General features: G+C 35.4%; 1 protein-coding gene and 1 pseudogene across 6 annotated transcripts in view; both read left to right on the forward strand.

Annotated features, from left to right (window-relative positions):
* The window catches only part of SCN1A (sodium voltage-gated channel alpha subunit 1), a 149,233-nt gene that overhangs the window by 79,040 nt on the left and 54,237 nt on the right, over positions 1-15,956 (forward strand). For 4 of the 6 annotated variants that reach the window (XM_059167125.1, XM_059167124.1, XM_059167129.1 and 1 more), the window contains exons 5-14: positions 1,292-1,420; positions 3,319-3,410; positions 4,332-4,601; positions 7,978-8,041; positions 8,548-8,689; positions 9,333-9,539; positions 11,020-11,304; positions 12,302-12,682; positions 13,942-14,074; positions 15,112-15,350. In XM_059167125.1, coding sequence (XP_059023108.1) covers positions 1,292-1,420; positions 3,319-3,410; positions 4,332-4,601; positions 7,978-8,041; positions 8,548-8,689; positions 9,333-9,539; positions 11,020-11,304; positions 12,302-12,682; positions 13,942-14,074; positions 15,112-15,350 — 1,942 coding nt within the window. The remainder of the gene's footprint in view (positions 1-1,291; positions 1,421-3,318; positions 3,411-4,331; positions 4,602-7,977; positions 8,042-8,547; positions 8,690-9,332; positions 9,540-11,019; positions 11,305-12,301; positions 12,683-13,941; positions 14,075-15,111; positions 15,351-15,956) is intronic. The other 2 variants (XM_059167127.1, XM_059167128.1) reach the window with 2 other exon arrangements.
* Positions 15,400-15,466, forward strand: LOC131828277 (U4 spliceosomal RNA; annotated as a pseudogene).

Below are 15,956 nucleotides of genomic sequence, written 5' to 3' on the forward strand. Positions count from 1 at the left end.
ACACTCACCATTTTTCCTTTAGGATCTACAGCGGCCAAAGCAAATGTTTTGAAAGCCATTGCGGAAATGAGCCAATATGGTAGATCTTGATTCCCATTAAATTCCAGATGAAGTCAGTGAGTTCAGAATTCAACAGGGGCTGTTACACAGGCCATAAGAAGACAATATTGAGCTTCTTCAAGTTTTCGTCGCCATCAGGCACATCTACTTTATGTCAGGCCTCTGTCAGTTTCGAGCATTGTCATCAAAAAAATTCATTGAAAAAAAATCCCCAAATTTGGGATTTTACAGCTTGAAAATTCAAGTTGTAATTCAAGCAAGTTTTACTTGCTAAACTAACTGAAGTGAAAGTTTCCAAAAACTAGAAGCATTACTAACTGCACTGAGGACTCTGATCTGGGATTCCTCTGAGGGCAGAGAGGCTGGGTTTGTGTTACGTCCTGCAGGGCCTGCGCCCTGCCTAGGTTCTAACCACTCTTGCTCGGCAGCTGCTAACCCTGAAAACGAGGGTGTGCCCAAGAGCCCCTTCCCTTCCTGGACACTCCCAAGTTGGAGCCAATCTGAAAGAAACACCGATCCTACAGGAAATAGTAAAATTTACATACAAAGAATACCTGAAGTATTGAAGTTAACATGTGAGACTCATCAATCTTCAGGCCCCCTGGTTTCTGTGACTTGATTCTCTAAATTCTGAGTAGAAGGTCAAAACTTTGGAAACATCTAAATTTCTGAGTTACCCCAACATTTCATTCTAAATTAAATTTTTACCACTTATGACCCTAGAATTATCCTATTTTGATGTTAACAAAATCCTTTTTCCAAGTTAGTTAATGGTCTTATCTTGTAGAAAGAGAAAAACACAAGACTTGCTAACTTGTCACTGTTCTCTCATTTATAAAACATGACTGAAATTAGCTTTTTACTTTCTAAAGGAAAATCATTTTATGCTTCTGCAATATTATTTGTTGGCCACTCCATCTGTGAATGTACTGGTAATTTTCAGGAGGTTCTAATCATTTATGTCAATGCTAAGACATTTCAGACAATAGCTACATAGACTTTATTAGGCATGTATTTCTTACTCTGCCTTTTGCTCGCTTTAAAAACAACTCTTTATATCTTAGGGAGTGAATTTAAATTTAAGGGTATGTTTATTTCAATGAAAATAACATCAACTTGCTTAGATTCTTTTTTTAATATTTCTCTATTCCAATGACAGAGTGGTAAGAAATTGATATACTATAAGAGAAAATCATTGCTTTATCAATTCTTTTTGGATACTTGCCTCCAGGTACACCTTCACAGGAATATACACTTTTGAATCACTTATAAAAATTATTGCAAGGGGCTTCTGTTTAGAAGACTTTACTTTTCTTCGGGACCCATGGAACTGGCTTGATTTCACTGTCATTACATTTGCGTAAGTGCCTTTTTTGAAACTGTAAAATAGAATGCAATTTGGCTTTCTATGAGTGCTTCTGTTTTTAAAGACTAAGCTTGCTTTAACTGAAAAATACCTTGGTGTGATTTATACATTTAAACTCCTGATCTTATTTAGCACAACAGGAGTCAAAGTGGCATACAACCTCTGCAGGGAGCTGAAGTTACAATTTCCACGTGGAACAAACATGTCAGCAAACCTCATACATGCCACTTGTTCAACACACTCAAAACCCCTTCCACATGCACATAATATGAAAGCACAGGTGTATTCATAATATATCTGTGAAAGTGCTTCTAAAAATCACAGCTACAAACAACTGCTGGCTGCACAAATCTTTATTGACCTTATTTATATTATGTATTCTCTCTGTCTTCTTTTTTTTTTTTTTAAGATTTTATTTACTTATTTTTTTACTTGAGAGAGAGAGAGAGACTGCAAGCAGAGGGAGGGGGAGGAACAAGTAGACTCCATGCTGAGCACGGAGCCTAATGTGGGGCTTCATCTCACAACCCTGGGATCATGACCTGAGCCGAAATCAAGAGTCAGATGCTTTACGGACGGAGCCACCCAGATGCCCCTCTCTCTGCCTTCTTTTATTAGTGTGGTAGAATAATGGAATCTAAACATCTATGAGCATCAAAACATTTTGACAGATAAAACTAATAGGAAAAAATAAGGTGTTTTATATATTATGTATCTAATAGACTAAATTTTTGTTTCATCAACAAATTGGTTTTGAAGACTTATCAGCAGACACGTCCTCCCTCTCTTCCTACTCATCACCAGATCCCATTTCTTTCTTCTTCTTTTCCTTCCCTCTATGACTTTCTTCCTATTGTCTTTACCTCAACCTAAACCTTGTCTTCATCTCCCATCCAGATGCACTCAGAAATATGCCCAATTTCTCTATCCATTTCCTTTTCTTCTAGTAGTAAACTTGCCCAAGGAAGGAGAGACTCGGAGGAGTAATCGAAGGCCATTGATGAGTAGGTGAAATTAGTGTGGAGGAAGGTGGTCAGCGTCCACCTGCCCTCACCATTTCTTCAGGAGCTGATTTTCTTGGCTTCTTGTAGGCCTAATGGGGTAAATGGGAGGAGAAGCAGGGCTGACATACCCAGGGCTCCAAATGCTGCCTGTCTCATCTTATTTCCATAGCTAGTTAGGGTAAGCCCATTCTTCCTCATTCCTTCTGGCTACAGTTCCAAAGAAAGCATGTTGAGACAATGGTTTTTTGAGACTAAAGTAGCAGTAATTCCAGGGGCACCATAAAGCCCTCAAAAAATCTTGTTCTTACCTTGCCTAACTTTCTCTTAGGAGTTGCACTAGAAAAACCTTTTCATGTCCAGATAGTTAGTAAGGCAATCTGCCTTTTCCTGTTTGATTTCTCTTGGATGATTTCATGCCTTTTATTATTTTTTTTTTAACTGAAACCCTGAAACTATAGCCAAGAATTATTTCTGTTTACTCAGTTCTCCATAGTTACACATGATGTTGGTTATATTGCTTGCCAAAAGAGCAACAGGATTATATACTTTATGAAGTTTACATCTACCAACAGATTTAAATTACATCAGTTAAGAAAACAAAATTATCATTCTGAGTTACCAAGAAGATCTTCATAAAAGGGCCAAGAAAATAATATAAACCCTGCTTAAACCTTGAATAACTCTGATTTAATTCTACAGGTATGTAACAGAATTTGTAAGCCTAGGCAATTTTTTAGCTCTTCAAACTCTCAGAGTCTTGAGAGCTTTGAAAACTATTTCTGTAATTACAGGTAAGGAGTGATTGGTGTGAAGCACAAGGCTCCTTGTACCTACAACTCTTTCTTTGTTTCTTGTTATTGTGTTGTGTGTGTGAACTCCCTATTACAGATACGTGACAGAGTTTGTGGACTTGGGCAATGTCTCAGCGCTAAGAACATTCAGAGTTCTCCGAGCACTGAAAACAATTTCAGTCATTCCAGGTGAGAGCTAAGTTAAAAACTGGGACTGACCCATCAAGTATTTTCAGAGACAGTTTCTTTGCTTGGCAACATTACAGAAAACCAAGAATCATAATAAAGTAATCAAAATCATAATCAAAATCAAGTGCTTTACAGGAAATAATTCTTATTTTTTGGACTTAAGTTTTTTATGTTTTTCTACTTTTTATCAGCCTAAGAGTTTAATAGTGTTTTTAATGAGATACTGAAATATATAGTCCGTGCGTGATTTGTACTTAGACATGTCATGTTTTGTTTTCTTTTTCTCTATGTCAATTGTACCAAGGATTTGGTCTCTAATGAATGTACCAATTTGTAATTTCTTGTTCATTGTAGGTATTGATGATGATGATGTATGTATAATATAAATCCTAATATTGTTTTAAAATAAAGGAAATAAGATAATAAAGAGTAACATGAGTCTGCATAAAGGATTTATTATCTGAAGGTGTAGTCATACACTTTCACCACATACACCACATATGTGGTTATTATAACAAATTATAATTATAACAAAATTGTAACAAAATTTTTCTCTTTATAAATAAGCATTTAAGAATATGTGTTCAGGTAATTTGCTATAAAACTGATAACTGACCCTAATGAATGTATGGGGTGAGTTTCATTAGCAAAAATGAGAAATACAAGAGCCTTTCCTTAATATAGGCTTCATGAAGACCATGAATCTCCCATTATTTTCTCTCAACATTTCAATGTTTGGATCATTACGTTTCCAGAGCTTATTTCCTTAGCACTTTAGCCTTCCATGAATTGTTGTTTTTCCACTAGCATTATAATTATTTTCAGACTGATGCATGAAATACATGTTTCAAGAAAATCGAGTGAAGTTTTGTTTCTTTCCGACCTTCTAAATCTTCATAGTCATAGCCTTCTTTCTTTAAGGCCTGAAGACCATTGTGGGGGCTCTGATCCAGTCGGTGAAGAAGCTCTCCGATGTCATGATCCTGACTGTGTTCTGTCTGAGCGTGTTTGCCCTGATTGGGCTGCAGCTGTTCATGGGTAACCTGCGGAATAAATGTGTGCAATGGCCTCCCACCAATGCTTCCCTGGAGGAACACAGTATAGAGAGGAATGTAACTATGAATTACAATGGCACACTTGTCAATGAAACTCGCTTTGAGTTTGACTGGAAATCATATATTCAAGATACAAGTAAGAATTTTTGTTATGTAAATTTATTTTTTCATTGTTGATTTGCCTCCCACCAAGGCATAGAAAATTTTCTGAAAATGATTGCATAATAGATTGTGATCTTAGTCATCACACCAATGGTTTGCATATACACTTAATTATTTTATTGATAACTGTTCTAATTTTGACTCCTAAATGCCATTTTCTATGGTATCATTATATGGGAGGCTGAAAAATTCAGCTGCAAAGAAAGTAAGTAAAATTTTCTCTTTTATTTACTTTTCGTATTTGCCAGTGGCAATGTTTCAAAAGCAGGCACAGAATATAATTCATGGGGAAAGGGAATGTCTTTTTTTAAAGAAAAGTATTAAATATATAAAACTTAGTCTTTAGATGGGCTTATATCTTTATTATTTTAAGGTGATGAGTAATACTTAGAAAAAAAACAACAAGAAATAAACCTTAGTGACTGCTTCGTAAAACAAGATTAGTCATGAAAAATTACTTGTAGTTGGATAATTTTTGAAGTCGTGATAGCATAATAAAAAAAACTACCTGGTGTCTTTTTATAGTCAGAGATCTAGAAAATACCTTGGAAGATACAGATTAATTGTTTCATGACATTAGTGATATGCCAACAAATAATTTGTAAGTAGTTACAGATCTCTAGGTTAAGAAAAATACTTGTCCCTTATTCACTTCATATATGTCTCCTTCTGTCACCAACTCTCTGAAATCTTTTTTTTTTCTCTTCATCTGAAATCAAGGAACTAACTATGAAGATGTCACTTAGGGTTTATTCTCTCTAGTGAAAATGTGCTAGATTCCTTTTCTCTTTTATAGTCAAAGTAAGAGAAATCCTAAATATCGGAGGCGTTTTCAGCTCTATAAACTTGTACTTTTCTTTTTGCCTAACAAGGCTCCATCTGTTGAAAAGATGATTTTATGTTGAATGCAAATGTAAATAAAATGGCTTGTCCTTTAAAGTAATAGAAAATCAAATTGGTTAAAAAGATAAACTTTATAACTGAAAATTGTCTTTTCTTCAGATTAAGCTTCTAGATCATTGACATTAATGGCTAAAACTTCATTTATAAATACCTGATGTCAAAAACTCATCATATCTCTTTCACTGCATTTCATTTTAATTGAAATTTAAGAAATACTATCCAAATTTAGTTGTCTATGTTAGAAGAAGTAAAGACATAAGCAATGGAAGTATTTCCCACTATAGAACTATGCATAGAATAAATTTCTCTGAAAATTTAACATCTAGAAAATATTTCTTTTTATAAAATCCAAAATTTTTCTTCTTGAAACTTATAGGGATTATAGGGATGCTTGGGTGGCTCAGTCTGTTAAGCATCTGCCTTTGGCTCAGATCATGATCCCAGAGTCTTGGGATTGAATCCTGCATTGGGCTGCTTGCTCAGCAGGGAGCCTGCTTCTCCTCTTCTCCTGACTGCTGCTCCCTGTTTGTGTGCTCTCTCTTTCTGTCTCTCTCCCTCACCCTAACAAATAGAAAAATAAAATCTTAAAACAAAACAAAACACTTTATTATTTAAATGTCATGATCTCATCCTTTTTTACAGCTTATAATATTGTGTGTGTGTGTGTGTGTGTGTGTTTGCGTGTACACCACATCTTCCTTAACCATTCATCTATTGATGGACATTTAGGTTGCTTCCGTATCTTGGCTATTGCAAATAATGCTGCAATAAACATAGGGATGCATATATCTTTTCAAATTAGTGTTTTCATTTTCTTTGAGTAAATACTCAGTAGTGGAATTAGAGGGTTTTATTTCACTAAGCAGTGAAATAAGTCAGACAGAGGAAGACAAATACCATCTGCTTTCACTCATAGGTGAAATCTTAAAAAATATGATAATAAATGGATAAGAAAATGAAAAACAGACTCAGACTTATAAATACAGAGAATGTATTGGTTCTAGAGGGGTAGGAGTGAAAGGTTGGCCAGAATGGGTGAAGGGGAGTGGAGACACAGGCTTCCAGTTACAGAGTGAATAAGTCACAGGAATAAAAGGCATAGCGTTGGGAAAATAGTCAATGATACTGTACTAGCAATGTGTCAGGACAGAAGGTAGCTACAGTTGTGAACACAGCGTAACATAGAAACTTGTGGAATCACTATGTTGTACACCTGAAACTAAAGAAACATTGTCAGCTTTATTCAGATTTTTAAAGTGATGATTTAATTTGATACATTTCTCTTTTTGTCATCATTTCACTTATTTATTTAATCAACTTTATTGAAAGGCTGCTGGACCCTAGCAATAGTAATATGGAAATAACTAATGATCAGACTTTCTTTCAAGGAGTAACAGTATTTGTTTTTTTTTTTTTTTTGTTTTTGTTTTTTTTTGTTTTGTTTTGTTTTGTTTTGTTTTAGTAATAGAGTTCTTTTTTTTTTTTTTTATTTTTTATTTTTTATAAACATATATTTTTTATATACATATATTTTTATCCCCAGGTCTGTGAATCACCAGGTTTACACACTTCACAGCACTCACCAAATCACATACCCTCCCCAATGTCCATAATCCCACCCCCTTCTCCCCAACCCCCTCCCCCCGGCAACCCTCAGGAGTAACAGTATTTGTAAAGAAATAATTACAATATAGGGCAATGAGTATAATAGTAATGGAAGTAGCTACATATTTACTGGTAACACAGTGAGAGTTCTTAATTTTGCTATTCTTTAGTGGGTAGGAAGTGGGGAATATCAAAGAACAGTTCACGAAAGAAGTGATACTTCAACTTGATATTAAAACAATCTAAGGAATTTGTCAGAGGAAGAAAGCTTTGAGGTAATAGTCACCCCTAGTAATTATTTTAGCTTTACTATTTAACACTTTCCATTACATTTTTTTTAGCAGATTTATGCTCCTTTTGCTATAAGCTGTCTCTGCTATATCCTGGAAATTGATACAATGTAAATTAAAATTAACTTAAATATTTATAGTGTTTAAATATACAGAAGAAAGAAAAGATACAATCCCTTTATTTTCAAATGTGTGGTCTTTTTGAAAAACAAAGGAATCTGTCATGCTTATCTATTTTTACAGAATGAATTTTTTCTTTTTCACAAGGGTGGTGGGAAAACACTGATACCTCTTAAATTTTTCTGCTAGCACCTGTGATTATAACTAATTTTACATTCACAAAGAACAAATGCTTTCTATTATTAAGTGTCCAATCCTTATAGTACAATATCTAGTATTTAGAGGAAGAAGTGGCAAATACCTGTGTATTTGAATAAATTATATAATGTATTTTAAATTATTCTATGAATCCTAAAAGTTGGGCCTGATCTTGCTTTCATTTTGCAATGTAATGCAAATTGCTCATCATTTGACTTTCTTTTTTCTGACCAGGATATCATTATTTTCTGGAGGGTGTTTTGGATGCACTACTATGTGGAAATAGCTCTGATGCAGGGTAAGCCAATAATTTGTATGTGCTTGTGTATGTGTATACTTTATTAATACTTATTTGTTATAATTAATATTAATTCTAAAGTAAGGGATTATTCAAAGATTAGGCAAACTTTTATGCTTCATAAAACAAGGAATAATACTTTTACTTTAATGCTGTGTCCCTTAGAGTAGTGTATGTGAGCTAGAAGGCAACTCTAGAGGCTTCATAATAGGGAAAATGAACTAGAGTGTGCTAAAATGCTAATTATCAACAGAAAATAGTTTTGTAAAATATTACTAAAAGTACTACGCATTTTTTTAATGATGACATCAAGAGATAAGTAAAACTATGTTATGTCAAAAGCTGGGAAATATGTTACTTATTTATCATGCTTCTATCCCTTGAGATAACTTCTATCCCTTAAAGTAGCCAATTTTCCTGGGTAGACAGTGTTATAAGTATAGCATGCTATGAATATAAAAAGTTAGCAGAACTTCTTGTAATACTATCTTTTGTCCCTTCTATAGTCAATGTCCAGAAGGATATGTGTGTGTGAAAGCTGGTAGAAATCCTAATTATGGCTATACAAGCTTCGACACTTTCAGTTGGGCTTTTTTGTCTCTGTTTCGACTGATGACTCAGGACTTCTGGGAAAATCTGTACCAACTGGTGAGAATCTGAGGAGATAGACCACATTTATGCAGAAGCATATAAGAAAATCATCTTCGTTATGAAATCCAGATCACAGTATTATATAGTAAAAGGAATGGAAATTGAAATTAGGAGATTTGAATTCCTTTATCCTATTGATTATAACACACAGTAATCATGGTGATGACAGGGCTAGCAATTCTCTCTCATTTCCTTTTGGCCCAAAACCTATTTTCCACCCTCTTCAAACACAGTTCTTCTCAATTACAAGTACATCTTCCCCTCTGCCCCTCTGCCCCATCTGTACCCTCAGGTAGCAGGAGATGAAAATCAATAAGCAGACATAGAAAGATAACTTTGATGTCTTCCTTAACTTTTACCACAGGCTCAGATCTTTGATGAAATCTTCATTGTATTTTATTTGATTCTATTTTATTCTTGGTGAGTCCAAGAATTCCCTCCTAGAGGTCAAAATGTGAATGCATGAGTTAAGAGAAAAGGAAGAGGAAGAGGATAAAGAAACAAAGAGGTAGAAGGGGGTGTGACCATCATAATTATTATTTATGTTGGAGTCCTACATGACACACAAGTAAGTTGAAAGTTGAAGCCACTAGTTCATGAAGTGATATTCAAAAAATAATTTTAATGATCTCATTTTCAGACATTACGTGCTGCTGGAAAAACATACATGATTTTTTTTGTGCTGGTCATTTTCTTGGGCTCATTCTATCTGATAAATTTGATCCTGGCTGTGGTGGCCATGGCCTATGAGGAACAGAATCAGGCCACCTTGGAAGAGGCAGAACAGAAAGAGGCTGAATTTCAGCAGATGCTCGAACAGCTTAAAAAGCAACAAGAGGCAGCTCAGGTAAATTCACCAAATCAAATATGGCCTGTCTCATGGTACAAATCTTTTTTTATTGTTTCAGTTGTTATAAAAATACCTGAGCGAAAGTGAGAGACGGATAATTGTTTGACTCTACTTAAGAGAAGCTGGTACTATGAAAGATTAGTAATTATTTCTATATGTTGATCATCTATAGATCATTTAGTTTAATTTTTCTAACATGTCTGCAATATTGACCACAGTGGAACTCTCTCATGCCTTTTTAATGTTTTAAGGTTTTTATAACTAAAGGGGGAATGGGATTTTAAATCTTCTCAAGTGAAAAACTTACAGAATGGGCATACTGGCATTAAGAGAAAATTGTAAGAAGCCATCTTTTCTCAGAAAAAAGTATTGGTTGTCATATAAAAAGATGTTCATCTGGCTTTTAAAAGATAGTCTATCCTTTTCTTTAACCAAAATATATTGGCCTTCAATATGATTGTTTACTTGCCTTTCATATATAATAAATAAGGAAGTGATGAAGTATTATAATGTTCTGTAACAAAGCAGTATCCAACAGGCATATGAAAGTCACCAATTTTATGGAGAACAGGTGACCTATGGATTGTTTGTTCTTATAGAGAGGTCTTGGTACTCATCGTACAATAAAATGCCTGTCTTATCACTTTCATCTTTCCTCATGCTTTCCACTCAGTATACAAACACAAGAGTCTACTTTAGAATAAAGTTGTTTGGGGAGTATTACTTTATTGGCAAGAGTCCCTATATTGAGGGTACTTTGAGAACAATATTAATGATCCAAAAGTGCCAACTGAGTACCCTTACAAGCTACGATCAAAAACATTGTTCTCATGTGTCCAGCAAGAACCAGTGCTGAGCTAAAGAAGCTGGAGATGGTATTTGGAGAAAGGAATGTCTTGTTTTGCTTAGTAGAAACTGTTGACTGCCCTTTCTCCAGTCTTCTGGATTATGGAGGGGCAAGGAAGGGATTTGATCATCTTCCATAAATTTGATTGATAACATTTTGGCAGCCTGGTTTCAATAACTAGGAAGAGGACCTCACCTTTTTATCATGTTTCTCCTACCTTGAGATATGACCGCAATTAAGTCATTTAGCTTTTCTTCCATGCTACAGTTTCTTTTTCAGAGAAAAGAAGATAGTGTTAATTAAATACCAATTTTTAGAGTAAATCAAATCCCCCCAAATAATATAAGTTTATGTTCTTGTTGATGCTTTATTGATCCTTTTGAATATGTGGTCTTTGCAGTGTAATATAAACACAATAAACGTTAGCACAGATAAAACCACATTAACCCTGAAAGTCTTCATTAAATAGAAAGAGGGGAAAATCCCATTTGTACTTGCAGAGTTTCTTCTATGGACCATCAGCTTGAGTCAGCTAAATGTATTTTTTTTTTTTTTAATGTGCTAAAAATACTTGAGCTTAAAAAGATAAAGTCTCCAATGCCGCACTAAAACCATTTCTCCTTAATGTAGCAGGCAGCAGCTGTCACTGCCTCAGAGCATTCCAGAGAACCTAGTGCCACTGGGGGGCTCTCTGACAGCTCATCTGAAGCCTCCAAGTTGAGCTCCAAGAGTGCTAAGGAAAGAAGAAATCGGAGAAAGAAAAGGAAACAGAAAGAGCAGTCTGGTGGGGAAGAGAAGGATGAGGATGAGTTCCATAAGTCTGAATCTGAAGACAGCATCAGGAGAAAAGGGTTTCGCTTCTCCATAGAAGGGAACCGATTGACGTATGAAAAGAGGTACTCCTCCCCACACCAGGTATGGTACCTCGGAGTTAAAGGATGCATGGATGGAAATCAGAACACTGAAGAGAGGGGGAGAATTAAATCAGATTTATGAATTGTCATCAACTGAATTGACTGCTAGGTCTATTATATTTAAACCTAACTTTCTTCACATAGCTATGAGAAAATTTGACTCGACATATATGTAAGCCTGTGGCTTTCTATAGTTGGGGTCACACTGGGTTGGAATTCAGAAGACCTGGATTCTCATCTTGACACTATCTGCTGATACCTTTTGAAACTAATGACATTTATACTTTCTGCTCCTCAGCCTCCTTAATGAAAATAATAACAAACCAAACAAAAAATGTGCGTAAGGGACTGGCTGATCGATAACTTCTTTTGGTTATTTTATGTGGTGTTTTTTTGTTTTGCTTTGTTTTGTTTTGTTTTTTTCACCTAACTTCTTTATAAACCAGCATGTGTGCTTCTGAAAATATCAGGTGTGATATACATTACCAAAAAACACATTACTCTGAATTTCAGAAGTCCGTGCCTTACAGATGAAATAATGATAATAATGAAAGTAAACTGATTTTAGGAAGATGGCCTAAAACAATTTGTGAAACGTGTTGAGATTCCTTGAAAGAAAAGAGCGGGAAGAACAAATGTGTCCTTGTGAAGGTCATGCTGCCAATGTTTATTGAATGTTGATGGTGTTCATAGTATGTGCTAAGGATATTTCCTTTTGAATGCAAAAAATGGTGATTTCAGGTTTTGGGTTTTTTTTTTTTTTTTAAGTAACTTTAAGTTGTGATCTATCTTCCCATTCATAATCTCAAGGACTAGAAGTCTTCTCTTATAAAACCGATTTAATTTGAGCACATAAAATGAGAATGTTAATCAAAAGGAATGGATCACATTCTCTTATGAATACTGAAATCGCCTTCAACTTAATCTTGCAAAATTAAAAGCATATTTCAAACGGCTATATTAATATGATTATACTTTTTTTGGTTTCAAACTTTTAGTCTTTGTTGAGCATCCGTGGCTCCCTATTTTCTCCAAGGCGAAATAGCAGAACAAGCCTTTTCAGCTTTAGAGGGCGAGCAAAAGATGTGGGATCGGAGAATGACTTTGCTGATGATGAGCACAGCACCTTTGAGGATAACGAGAGCCGGAGAGACTCCTTGTTTGTGCCCCGACGACATGGAGAACGGCGCAACAGTAACCTGAGTCAGACCAGTAGGTCTTCCCGGATGCTGGCAGTGTTTCCAGCAAATGGGAAGATGCACAGCACTGTGGATTGCAATGGTGTGGTGTCCTTGGTTGGTGGACCTTCAGTTCCTACATCGCCTGTTGGACAGCTTCTGCCAGAGGTGATAATAGATAAGCCAGCTACTGATGACAATGTAAGGAAGTTTTAAATAGTTCAGGCATGGCTGGCCCATTATTGCTGCACCAGCCAGTGTTTCTACAGAATGGAACCCTTTGAGAATGATTCCTGGTTGGTCAAGCTGTGAATGCACCTGCATCTTGTAATACCTTTAATAGACTAACCAACTAAAGCTTAAGGCCTCAACACTCCCTTGCATAACACCGAATGCATTTACTTACGAAACGTGCTAAGAATAAATTAGACACAATAATAAATTGCTACCTCCACTTGGAGGATTTGCTATATACCCATGCTGAGCTTAGATAGCAAGACATCCTCTAAAGCTTTGATATTAAAGTAAATGAATGATTCCTCTGTTCAAGTATAAAGGGTGTATAATAAATCTTTCCAACAGATTCTTCACTGTAACTCTGCCTTATTTTAGAAGATTTTCAAGAACACTGTGCCTACATAGATAGCTTCATTGTTATCTTAAAATTTCCAGTATTCACACATGTCTTTCTGAAAAAAAAAAAATGCTGATATAGGTCTTCTTAAAATGAACCTAAGTGAGGAGACATAAATTAATTGTTAACACAGACAGATAAAAAATTGTCTGTACAAACATGTGTTACGTGTTTGTGGATGTATACGAGGATGAGGAATTTCTGAACACAGGCTGCCTCTTATTAGATGGGTAACTCACTTGGAAATATATCAGCATGATGAGGCATGACGAAGTCAGAATTAGATGACTTATTGCTTTGGTACCCTGGATGAAACTGTTGTCCATGCAGCATGTGTGTGTTTCTCACATACAGTTTGTGTTGTCAATGACCATCTATGTCTTGTGTACAGAAAATGAGATGGTGGCTACCTGTGTTGTAATCATTTGTATTTCTTGAAAAATAAATGCCTACCTTCTCAAAATAAAATGCCTGACCACGTGTATGACTTTTCAGGTTGTTTGTTGTATATGATCAGTTCAGAAATGAGGCGAACTGTTCAATATGTCTCTCAAGAGACTTATTAACTGTACCAAAATGACATCACGTCTCATAAAATTATGTAATTAGAAGGCTAAAAAAACTCAGTTTTTGCTGTATGACTAAATGGTTGACAGTTTGGATATTCCAGGTTAATGATACAATAAGTCAGCAATATCTGCCATCACCAACTAAATACGAAAGTGCACGATGCATGTGTTTCATGAGATTCACTGTGTCACACTTGGTTCTTTTCTTAGCGTATTGCTCAAGTTAATCATTTAATACATTAGCATTTTCTTTATAGGGAACAACCACCGAGACTGAGATGAGGAAGAGAAGGTCAAGTTCTTTCCATGTTTCCATGGATTTTCTGGAAGATCCTTCCCAAAGGCAACGAGCAATGAGTATAGCCAGCATTTTAACAAATACAGTAGAAGGTTTGTTACACATTCCATTTCCATTCAATTATTTTCATCAAGCTTATATTGTCTCACTTGAAACAAATATCTCTATTTGTAAATTGAAAACAAGACATTCTAAAGAGAATATAATCTTATTTAAGAGTTAGTATTTGTTATAGTATACTCATATAGTCTAGGAGCTTTTTTAAAAAGATTACTTAAGCACAATGATATTGGAAATCTAAAGATTGTTTTCCTGTGTGTGACAATTCCTTGGAAATGCAGAATAAAGGATTTCTGTTAGGTTTGCTAATCTCATTAGTCATAGTGACCCTCTCTTCTGTTCCTTTTAGCTTAGAACTTCAACATCATTCTAAATACTCTCAAGATTGGAGGGAAGAAGTGGGTCATTTCACAGAAGAAAACAAAAAACTTTTAAAGATTTTATTTATTTGTTTGACAGAGAGAGAGCGTGAGAGATAGCAAGAGAGGGAACTTAAGCATGGGGAGTGGGAGAGGGAGAAGCAGGCTTCCTGCTGAGCAGGGAGTCTGATGTGGGGCTCGATCCCAGGACCCTGGGATCATGACCTTAGCTGAAGGCAGATCCTTAATGGACTGAGCCACCCAGGTGCCCCAAGAAAACAAATTTAAAGATGATTCTTGACTCATATTCATTCCTATCTTATCTCTTGTTGCTTTAGGTTGACAGTTTAGACAGATATTAGCATAAGATTGCACACAGTATCTACATTTCTGCATCCCGTGTTCCTATTGAAACTTCATCTAAAAGACCATTCACTTCAGGCCAAGTGCTGAGCCATATTGTCAATGCATATGAGAAAAATACTATTCTGTGCTATCTCTATGTGTATGTTAACAAAATACCTTCAGGTGTCTAAAGAATAAATTCTATAGCTTTTTTTTTTTTTTAAGTACAAAAGAGATTGATTCTTTAGCAAATAAAAATGTGTTGACTACTGAAAAACAAGTCTAGTGCATCTGAGATAAATACATGTGTGTATGAAAATATATCTTTTGGTGGTTCTTTTTTTTTTTTTTTTTTTTTAATTTAGAACTTGAAGAATCCAGACAGAAATGCCCACCCTGTTGGTATAAATTTTCCAACATATTCTTAATCTGGGACTGTTCACCATATTGGTTAAAAGTGAAACATATTGTCAACCTGGTTGTGATGGACCCGTTTGTTGACCTGGCCATCACCATCTGCATTGTCTTAAATACTCTTTTCATGGCCATGGAGCACTATCCAATGACAGAACATTTCAATAATGTGCTTACAGTAGGAAACTTGGTAAGCATATTGGAAGGTAAATGTGTTCAATCTTTGAATTTTCTGTTTGAGCTTTGCGCAGTGGCAGTATCATAGCCAATGAGGTTTATCCGAGGCGCGATTATTGCTAATTGAATGTTCTGTTTCAGAAACTGTTTCCATTTAATAATAGCTTAAAGCCCTCTTTCTACCACCGGGTTCCCAAAAGACAAGAATTATATCTAGCTGGCCACACCCTACTTTTTTGCCCACCATAATGGCCCTTTATGTCAAAGCATAAACTGAGAAAGACAGCAATAGGCATAGGCCTAGAATACTACTGGAAAAGTCAATATTGATATTTATAATTTTTTCAAGATGCAGAAGCAATTTAAGGACACGCTTTTTGAAATGATATTAGCGCAGCTATTCCCTAGCTGATGAAGGCTTAAAAAGGGGAGGGGGTAAGATCTTTTTATTTTGCTTAATCATCATCATTATAAGCAAAAATATAACAACTCAAAAACGTGTTCAGCTTTTCCACTTCCAAGATCTAAGTAGGATATGTGTTGTTTTATCCATCTCTTCTATATCAAAACCATCAAATATTGAAAACCTGCAGTCCATTTTGTGTTTTATTTGATTAGT

The sequence above is a fragment of the Mustela lutreola genome, chromosome 3 (genome assembly GCF_030435805.1).
Source record: "Mustela lutreola isolate mMusLut2 chromosome 3, mMusLut2.pri, whole genome shotgun sequence".
NCBI lineage: Eukaryota > Metazoa > Chordata > Mammalia > Carnivora > Mustelidae > Mustela > Mustela lutreola.